The 10,058-nt window shown below is 40.8% G+C and overlaps 4 protein-coding genes across 5 annotated transcripts; 3 read left to right on the forward strand and 1 right to left on the reverse strand.

Annotated features, from left to right (window-relative positions):
• Nucleotides 1-128: 128 nt before the first annotated feature.
• Nucleotides 129-1,124, forward strand: aph-1 (gamma-secretase subunit Aph-1). Its single transcript, XM_017243952.2, has 2 exons — nt 129-624; nt 707-1,124. The coding sequence occupies exons 1-2, from the start codon at nt 229-231 to the stop codon at nt 1,028-1,030; spliced, it is 720 nt and encodes a 239-aa protein (XP_017099441.1). The 5' UTR covers nt 129-228; the 3' UTR covers nt 1,031-1,124.
• Nucleotides 1,125-1,174: 50 nt separating this feature from the next.
• Taf10b (TBP-associated factor 10b) lies at nt 1,175-1,833 on the reverse strand. Its single transcript, XM_017243959.3, has one exon. The coding sequence runs from the start codon at nt 1,768-1,770 to the stop codon at nt 1,324-1,326; it is 447 nt and encodes a 148-aa protein (XP_017099448.1). The 5' UTR covers nt 1,771-1,833; the 3' UTR covers nt 1,175-1,323.
• A 101-nt stretch (nt 1,834-1,934) lies between these two features.
• Taf10 (TBP-associated factor 10) lies at nt 1,935-3,249 on the forward strand. Of its 2 annotated transcripts, XM_017243956.3 has the most exons (3): nt 1,935-2,268; nt 2,324-2,600; nt 2,740-3,249. In XM_017243956.3, exons 1-2 carry the CDS (start codon nt 2,023-2,025, stop codon nt 2,573-2,575), a joined length of 498 nt encoding a protein of 165 aa, XP_017099445.1. In that variant the 5' UTR covers nt 1,935-2,022; the 3' UTR covers nt 2,576-2,600; nt 2,740-3,249. The 2 variants fall into 2 exon arrangements, with proteins under 2 accessions (XP_017099445.1, XP_017099444.1); XM_017243955.3 differs by lacking the exon at nt 2,740-3,249 and having other exon boundaries at nt 2,324-2,708.
• A 614-nt stretch (nt 3,250-3,863) lies between these two features.
• HINT1 (histidine triad nucleotide binding protein 1) lies at nt 3,864-4,588 on the forward strand. Its single transcript, XM_017243957.3, has 3 exons — nt 3,864-3,940; nt 4,018-4,159; nt 4,228-4,588. Exons 1-3 carry the CDS (start codon nt 3,900-3,902, stop codon nt 4,495-4,497), a joined length of 453 nt encoding a protein of 150 aa, XP_017099446.1. The 5' UTR covers nt 3,864-3,899; the 3' UTR covers nt 4,498-4,588.
• Nucleotides 4,589-10,058: the final 5,470 nt, after the last annotated feature.

Below are 10,058 nucleotides of genomic sequence, written 5' to 3' on the forward strand. Positions count from 1 at the left end.
TTGTTGATCGCAAGCGCTTGAAACAAAATAATAGCAAAACAGAAACATACAGCAATGGGAAAATAATAATTTAAAACATAATTTTTTGTCAAAGCTATTTTCACACAATTCATCTGGCAACACGCAAAGCAATACGCCTTTCTGGCAACTTCTCGGTTCAGCTTCCTCTTCCCACACAAAACAAAACACTAAGCAAAAATAAACTGTAGGAATTTTATATTGAAAGAGATGACGTTGCCCGAGTTTTTTGGCTGCACTTTTATCGCCTTTGGTCCGCCATTTGCTCTGTTCGTTTTCACCATTGCCAATGACCCTGTACGGATTATTATCCTGATAGCAGCGGCATTTTTCTGGCTGCTTTCACTGCTACTTTCCTCGCTTTTGTGGTTTGCTATGATTCCACTTCGGGATGTCCTGGCATTCGGCGTGTTCTTCTCAGTTCTGTTTCAGGAATGCTTTAGGTACATAATCTACCGCATTCTGCGCAGCACAGAGCAGGGTCTGCACGCAGTTGCCGAGGACACGCGAGTTACGGACAATAAGCACATCCTGGCATATGTGTCTGGACTAGGATTTGGAATCATATCCGGGATGTTTGCCCTGGTGAATGTATTGGCTGATATGGTAAGGAATGCTAACCGCGTTTTCTTTCTATACATATGCGAGAACGTCTAAGCCCACATTTATTAAACTTATCTTTTTTCAGAGTGGGCCTGGAACTATGGGTCTCAAAAGTGGTACCGAACTTTTTTTTGTCACCTCGGCCGCTCAAGCTCTTTCCATTATCCTGCTGCACACATTCTGGAGCGTAATATTCTTTAATGCCTTTGATACATGTAACTACTTGCACGTTTGTTACGTTGTGTGCAGTCATCTGTTTGTGTCCTTGATAACTCTGCTTAATGCGAGCGAATTTTATACCACGACCTTGCTCATTAACTACATAATTACTATTATTACTGGTGTTATAGGGTTCAGAGTTGCTGGAGGTACATCGCGCAGTTTCAAGAAGTTTATAACATGCCAATAACAAGTATTAAGAATTTAGCTTTTAAAAAACACTTTGTATGCTCCACATGTAATCTTAATATATTAAGCCTGTATAAACCTATATATAACCTAAATACTGTTTCTTATCATTTTAATGGAAGACTGTAGAAACTTAAACTTTGGGTTGCAAATTTAAGAATTTAGTTTATTTTCAGTAGACTTATTTATTGAATGATGATAATAAAAAAATATTTTAAATCGTATTTTCTTCTACACAAATAAAATAATTTGTCAGAATAGGTGTGTGGAAAGTAGTAACAAATCTGAACTTTATTATTGACTGTAGTCCATTTTTCTAACATTGATACCGTAATCCGCTAGGGCTGGCTGCAGATCTTCCATAGTAAGCGTGAACTTGCGGTCCTTGGCCTTTGAGCCTCCTGGAATATTAGTAGTTTGCATATGTGTGCGGGCCTTTGAATGTTGCAAGGCATCATCTATTATGTCCGACATGTACTTTTGTGCGGCTATGCTGATCAGCCGAACAATACGCTTATCGTCCGCCTGAAATCCTCCCATATTTAGGTAGTGGGCTGCTACTGCGTCTGGAATCAAAGGCGTGTAGTCCTCCAGTTGGGACATAAAGTCGCTGAGGTGGGAGGCTGGTGCAGTTCGTTCCCGATCTCCAGCACCACCGCCTGCGTTTGACGCTTGGTTTCCTTGTCCGGAGCCTCCAGAGCCAGAATTATGGTAAATTATGCCGAAGTTGGACCCCACCATTTTTGTTTGCAAAATTTCAACCGAAGAAACGCAGTTGACGGTCTCACTTAGAGATGGGAGTAGTCTTTAAAAAAAATCGTTTTTTTAATTTTCTTTCTTTCTTTGTACTTACGTATATTTGAAATACGAGAAATCTAGCAGAACCTATCGATAGTCACAAAAGTCTCCTTCCTATTGTTATCGACCTGATACCCACAAACGTAAACAATTATTGCGACGTTGAGAATAAAAATCTACTTTAAAATCTAATTTATGATGGCTTCTGATGGCGAGGACATAACAACAACCCCTACAGAATCCATTGCGTCAGTTACAGACACTGAAGATGAGGAGGCCAGCGCCCATATTCAATCTGATTTAGAATCTGAGGTTGAGGATCCAGATGTGGAGGAAGTGCCTGCGTCGAGTGAGGATGCGGATATGGAAGAATTAATGCGACAACTGGAAGATTACACACCGACTATTCCAGACGCCCTAACGATGCATACTTTGCGGACTGTAAGTAAATGCGTTACAGCCAAGAAACTTTGAACTAACTCGCTATCCTATATAGGCTGGCTTTTCAACCGTGGATCCTAAAATTGTTCGCCTCATCTCCGTGTCGGCCCAGAAGTTCATTTCGGATATTGCTAATGACGCCCTGCAACACTGCAAGACAAGAACAACAAATATACAGCATTCCAGTGGTCATAGTTCGAACAAGAAGAACCCCAAGGACCGAAAATACACGCTAGCTATGGAGGATTTAGTGCCTGCCCTGGCCGATCATGGCATCACCATGCGCAAACCACAATATTTTGTTTAGAGACCTTTTAAGAAAGGAGATTACAGTGAGTTATATTTCTATTCGTAGTATGATTTCTATATATATATATTTTACAAGATAAAAACAGTTTTATACAAATAAAGATGCTACTGTGGGCAAAAACTAAAATAAAGTTGTTTCTTCTTCTATATAAAACACACAAGTCAACTGTCGGGTTTTGGAGGTTCAAATACTTCGGACAGCCCTAACCACCATTGGCGTATCCAATATTTGGCATTAAATCACGTCCCAACACATTGCTGCTCTTCACATCCGCGCTTATATGGACAAGCTCTTGCAAGCTATTGTTATCGACGTCTTTTTATTTCTGGACCGTTACAAAAAACGTTTGTTAACTACATCAACGTTACGCAAATCCTCGAAGCATGCCAAATAGTCCCTTGCGGTATAGCCATGAGCGCGTTCTATTCAGCTTTTATCTCCTCAATCGACCCGAAAAGCGCTCCCCGGAGTCACATGTAGCCAAGGATCTAAGAACGAACAAAATTGGATGGCAATTATCTGTTCAACTAAATCAGACACTATAAAAATCAAAGGATGCAATCTTTCTAGTTTTCTGATATTGAAATTAATAACAAAAATGTAGATTGAAAATTCATCTTTGTCTTTGCCCACATTAGTAAAAATTTAGTAAAATATAATTTTGGATTATTTTTTCTAGTCTTTTATTATGATTTAAGATAGCTGGAAAGCTCGAACTAGCTCAGAAGCAGACCGACGATCTACTAGTGAAGTGATACTAAATCAGAATATTGTATGTATATAAAACGTTGCCGATTTTTTATGAAAAATGTTATTTCTTGTCAAAAATTATATACAAACTGATTGTTGTCAAAATCAACGTGAATTTATTCATATGATTGGTTGATTCATTTTAAAAGTATAGTAAGATTGAATATAAAAAATGTTGATCTCTTCAATTCTCAGATACACATATGTATGAATATTGGCAAACTTATATATTATTTGTAATAATCCGTACCCCGTGTTTGGGTGCCAGTTTGTAAAAATTAAAAAAAAATTATAACAGTTTCAATACTATGTACCATAAGAAACTGTTTTAGTGGGAGAAACTTAGTCCCCTAGTCTCGGCAACTAAAACAGATGATTCTGCTTAGTTACTGAACTAAAACAGATGATTCTGCTTAGTTACTGTACTAAGCAGAATCATCTGTTTTAGTTGCCGAGACTAGGGGACTAAGTTTCTCCCACTAAAACAGTTTCTTTTTCCGGAACCCTGGTTTTCCACCTATCGGTATATCAACAGCTCCGAGTTTCAGTTCAGTTGGCAGCCCATTTTTCAATGTTTTTGACAGCCATTCGCAATTTTGTTCGTGTTCCCAGGTAAGTGCATGCCGTATTTATTTTAGTTCAAGTTGAGTTGATCCACCTGCAATTTATTATAATTATTTACTACGCAGTTATCGCTCGATAGTCACTTCCAGTGCTAGTATGGCGAGTGAGGTGGAGAAAGCCCAAGGGGCAGCTGCAAGCGAGGACACAATTTTTGGAAAGATTTTACGGAAGGAGATTCCCTGCAAGTTTATCCACGAAGATGATAAGGTGAGACTCAAAGGGCAAAGTACATTTTTGAATAATTTAACATAAATTCCACTCTTAATATAATTCAGTGCGTGGCCTTTCACGATGTGGCTCCACAGGCTCCAACCCACTTTTTGGTGATTCCTCGGAAACCGATCGCCCAACTTTCCCTGGCTGAGGATGGGGATGCCGAATTGCTGGGACATCTCATGCTGGTGGGTCGCAAAGTGGCCAAGGACCTATGTCTGGCTGACGGCTACCGAGTGGTTATTAACAATGGCAAGCACGGTGCCCAATCGGTTTATCACTTACATTTGCACTTCCTTGGCGGCCGGCAAATGCAGTGGCCTCCAGGCTAAGACTAGAGGTGCATTTTTATTTTTTGTCAGGATTGCCTGTATTTGGTGTTGGCATCGTAATACTAAAAAATAAATTCACAACGAAAATGAAGCATGTATTCTCTTATATAAATCAATTTTAAGTGAAACGAGAAAGGACGTCTGTAGTCGAGTTTTCCGGTACGTCTATACCCGCTACTCATCTCTTCCACGCACAATTTAACTAACCTTTAAAGATTAAACATGAACAGTATGGATTCTTAACAACATATTTTTGTTGCATACTACCACCTCTCCTAAAATTATCCGGGTTGGCTGCATTTTGATTTGTAGGTGAAGATTAGCCATTGAAACAGAAGGATGGGTCCTGCATAGTCGAATCCAGTGTTTACGATTGGAAGTGATGCATTGTGTGTTGCCTCTGCCAAAAGCACGCCAAACAGTTGTGCGTGATTTTACGTATCAAATTTCGTGCGTATCGTCAAATATCCAGTAACGTAGTCGGACCATAACGATGAGAGATAAGACTCCAGGATGCTGGTTGAATTGGTGCTCATGTTCTATGATCAAGTAAGCCTTTGGAACCAAAGATGGTTGTTTTGCTTCTGCGGACAACTGTGAGTGTTTGCGACTCTGAGCAGGTTGTCCTTGTCGATGATCGGTGAGAGCTTTACCAATTGAGGTTGCGAGTTTCCTAGCGAGTCTTGTTAGCGAGTAATAGCTGGAAGTCCTCTTGAAAACCACCGCCTTAATATCATCAAAGCTGAAAAAAAGTTGATGATCCTTTCGAAGATGGGTGTTTTATGCGATGAATGAATCGCAAAACATAAACAAGTGTCTGTATTAAGCTTCAGCCAGGATGAGTTGTGATTGATAAGCTTATGCAAAGGATTGTCCGTCGTGACCTGCGCAGCTAGGCAGTTGGTTTTGACTTAGCTTTGTATACGTTTCTCTAAAAGAGAAGAACACTTGTGAGAATTGTTCAATTTTACCAAGAATTGATCCTTGTCCCTCAGCCATGAAGGATCCTTCCACCACAATTGGAAGTCAATGAGCCTGGATACTCCCAAGCCCCGGGGTACACAATCTTCTGGGTTCAATTTCGAGTCCACATGCCCCCATGCATACTTAGCACTGGTTTCGATTATCTCTGAGGTGCGGTTCCCAACAAATGTCTTAAATTGGGCTGGTTCGTACTAGCCATGATAGAACTATTGTGGAGTCGCTCCATGCATAGATCGTCCTGTCCTTGTGTCTTCAGAGTCTTCAGTAACAAAAGTAGACAAAGGCAAAACCCAACATCAAGATCGGCAGCGTTGTGCTCGTCAAACTGTGTTTCAGGGTGGGACAGGATGTTTGGGAAATATCGCTTAGTATGTAGTTTTGGCCGCGGACTTTATGAATCAGAGATTTTTATTGAAAAAATAAACCATAAAAATTATTTTTATGCTTTTTATGGTATGATTTTTATTTGAAAAAATCAAAAATAAAACGTAAAAACCAAATGGAGATATCTCTTAAACAGCGAAGCATTGCATAAATAAGCAGAAATATATCTTCTACAGACTCATACGTTTCAAAAGTATCCATGCGCGGATTAGCTGTTATTAAATAGGATTTGCTGTTTTCGTTTGCTGTTTTTTTAACATTTGAAAGTTTTATTTACAATCTGTTTTATTTGCTGTTTTTTGTTAGTAACGAATAGCAGAAAGTAGGCTGTGAGCATGACGTTTCACACATTTGTACTGTGTGTGTGTGGCAGAGCTCGGGCAGAGAAATTTCCTATGCCCCCGAGATAGGGCCGTGCCGACCTCTGCTTTATAAACATCTTTTGACTTATGTGTGCCATGGAAATATCCGTCCGCTTCAACAAATCCTCCTTGGCTTACAAGGTGCCTCACGACCTTAAAAATACTAAAAAAAAAGGCTCTTACTTGAATATAAAAAACTGGCAGTAGTATTGATTTTTCATGATATCTCGGTCAATATTTACCGTGCATAACGCTAAATGTGAATTGAATTATATATGAATTATATTCGCCGCTGCCTCAGGATCCAAAGTAGTTTTTTTAACTTTGTAAACACTTAGCGTAAAATGTATCTTTTCCATCTCTGCTTACGTTTCAAAAAATTCATCTGCGCCCTCTGATTAGGCCATTGACTATATCTAATGGGGATCTCCAGCTACTTAGATGGAAGGACACAAAGAGTCTTATTTAAAAATTTACATTCCCGCTAGGTCCGTGCTACATCTGGGGTCCCTCAAGGAAGACATCTTGTCCCCTTACTCTTTACTATTTTTATTAACGACTTTCCCCCTGCTTTAACCAACTCTCTTTTTCTCATGTATGCAGATGATATTAAGCTTTGTCCTCAACCCGCGTCTGCCCAATGCAATCTTCAGTCCGATCTCGAAAATTTTCAAAAATGGTGTTTAGCAAATGATTTAATACTTAATGAATCAAAATGCAAGCTTATGTCTTTTTATCGTTCTTGCCATATACAGGCTACGTATTTTTTCTATGGGATTGACTTAAAAAAATTAACCCAGGTTAATGATCTCGGTGTCCTATTAGACTCTAAACTTAAATTTTCCGACCATATTTCCACAATGGTTAATAAGGCTAAAGGTGTCCTTGGTTTTATTAAAAGGTGGTCAAAAGAAAGGTTTATTCATTTCTTTGGTCCGTCCTATACTGGAGTATCCCATACTTCTACTAATAAACTTATCATCCTTAACCAATCGTAGGACAATGCTGGGTGTTGTTTTTCTACATAATCTCATCAATGGTGATGTAGACAGCCAGATAACAAATTATTATTAAGCTATATGGGTCTCTAAGCTTTATGATGAATGCAGGAATGCTAGCTAATGCACTAATTGATGGCGTATTATGATGGCGTATGCGATGAGATGAGAGGCGAAGTGCGCCGCTTGATTCGCCACATGCGACGGCTATTGATGCGGAATGCGGAGTATGACAGCGCGCACGACCTTCGCTCGGCACCACAAGCCGGATCCGTCGGGGACCAGTCAGATCTCGTCTCTCCGTAAAGAGAGCTTGAGGGCTAGGACATCTCTGCACCGAGCTCGAAGCACGAACTCGCAGGAGCAGAGATACCTCGTGTTCAAGGCAGCGAAGAAAGCATTGAAAACGGCCATAGGGGACAGCAATCGAGAGATGTTCCTCAAGCTGTGCGACGAGGCAAAATTGAACCCATGGGGTCAGGCCTACAAAATAGTAGGCCCCTCCGACCCCAAGGCACTGAGGGCCATAATTGACGTCCTTTTCTCAAGCATTCAAGCGGAGAAAACCCGCGCGGCCATAGAGGACTACGAAGTTGAATCGGTGGAAACGGTCACAGCTGAGGAGGTGCTAGTGGCTGCTCAGAGTCTAGCCCCCAACAAAGCTTTTATTTTAAATTTACAAATTGCGCTTGCGACCCATCGTTGTAAGCTAATTAAAGATAAATAAAAACGTCAAAATTAATTAAACAAAGATTCTAAGGATTAGTCTTTGATTTATAGCGTGCATGTGAACTTCTACTTGCTTTTGGATTCCGATTTGGAAATAAAGCTTACTGTTAATGTAAATTTAATTCGATAATTCAAAGCCTGTAACTAATAAAATGGAATATCGAAATGGCGATCTCCCAATATTAAATATCTCCCAATATTGTTTCGCCTTTTACCGTGATGACCAGTGCGTCCGGCTTTGGCTTCTCCTGGGGCACTGGGTTAGTCGCCCGCTGCTTCTTCGTCTGCTTCTTTTTGCCCCCTAAGAAGTCTTCCTCTTGCTCCTCTTGTTGTTGGACTGAGCTTGATCCCTTTCTTCTGGGTTTCGCTACCGGTCGAAATAGGGGCGAAGTTTGTGACGGCTGGTGGGATTTAGGCGCTTCCTTGCGTCTCTGTTCGTCCGTCTGAGCGCCCAGTCGCTCGTAGAGAGTTCGGGTGCTCTCTATGGCGTTCCTTATGGGCTGGTGGATGGACCTCCTTTTTCCGTCCTCCAGCATCTCCACTAGCTGCGCGATCTCCTTCCCGAGGTCCTGCAGTATTGTTGTATTTCCTTAATTCTAGATTTGGCTCCTGTTCAGGTCCACGCGGATCCCTAAAATAGGAGGGGTACCATCCAGCTTGCTGCTGCTGCTGATCTTATTATTTTGCAGCTTATCGCGAAAGCTGCCTCTCTATCTGAATTTTGAGTTGTTAAGTTGCTTATTTTAGTGGGTTCCAACTCCTTAACAGTTGTCCTTAGGTGTTGTGCAGTCACGTCATTGATCCCATGGTTTCCTTTGCGTGTAGTGAGGTCCATGCTGACTCTAGCCCTTACGAGGTGTATCGCTTAGAGCCAGATCCGCGTTGGTCAGGTATGGTTCACGGGCAGCTTAGTCGCAACACCTATGCAGCGTTTTTTGAAGACTTGCTAAATTTTCCAGAATACAGGTGCCACAATACAGCTGTCCGTCAGCCCAGGGTTCGTCGTCTCGAGTTCCTTTGTTCCCCAGTTACCTATACCAGGGCTTTTCTCGACTCAGCCCTCAGATGCTTTTCGGGTTGTGAAGAAAGGTTGCAAGTAGCTCTTACTCTGCTTTCCTGCAGGGATATGCTTTCCCCCGGCGCTGTCAGTCGCCTCTTACGACAAAACAGAGCTTCTCCCGGTAGTATTGTAGGCTCCCGCTTCCGGTCGGGAGGAGGCTTTGGTGTTGGGGGTTTTGGGATGATTAGTGGAAGTTTTCCTGTGAGTTGTCGTGGTTTGTGAGCTGTTTATACTTAAATGAGGAAAAAGGAATATAGCCCTATCGCAAGGCCAACCGCGCCGGAAGGTATGCTCTATTTGGGGGGCGCTTTTTGGTAGCGCCATCTAGTGGTCCCGACTTGACCAAAAATGCCTTTCATCTTCGTTGCTCCACACTGTCAGGGCTGCATTAACCAACAGCATGCAGTGGATTTTTGATGGGTGGCCACACTCGTGTTCGTTTCGCCACTTCCACAATTTTTTCAAATCTGAATTCTTTTGACCATATATACTTAAATTAAAAATCGGAATCTAAATGTTTGGCTTAGTTTTTGAGTTAGAATGTTTTTCTTAAATAGTGGGCGGTGCCACGCCCACAGTTTTTTAAATCTGTATTTTATTGACTAGTGAACTCAAATCCTGATTTTTGATTAAATACATATCTTGGTCCGTTCTTGAGATATTAGTTTTGGCCAGATTTTCATCTTTATTGGTTATAAAGTTATGCATCTTTTAAGGTAAACAGTTTTTTACTTAATCTCTTTAGTTATTTAAAAAAGTGTAGGACAAATGTTTGTTGTATTTCAGTAACTAACCTGTCCAATTTTTTCAGAATTGGGAGAAACAAAATAGTGTAAACAAACAGAAGGACACATTAGGTTTCATTTTAAAGAAGAATCGGTATTTAGAACAACTTTTGCACAAAAAGTCGGATTGGGACGATTGAGGCATTCAAAATTAGAATTAGAAAAAAATATTTTGTTTGGAGACTACAATGTCTCCAGCTAGCCCCAAGTTAGTGAATCAAATTCATTTCGTATTTACGTAAATTTCTCACAAACTGTT

This window comes from Drosophila bipectinata, chromosome 2L (assembly GCF_030179905.1).
Source record: "Drosophila bipectinata strain 14024-0381.07 chromosome 2L, DbipHiC1v2, whole genome shotgun sequence".
Taxonomy (NCBI): domain Eukaryota; kingdom Metazoa; phylum Arthropoda; class Insecta; order Diptera; family Drosophilidae; genus Drosophila; species Drosophila bipectinata.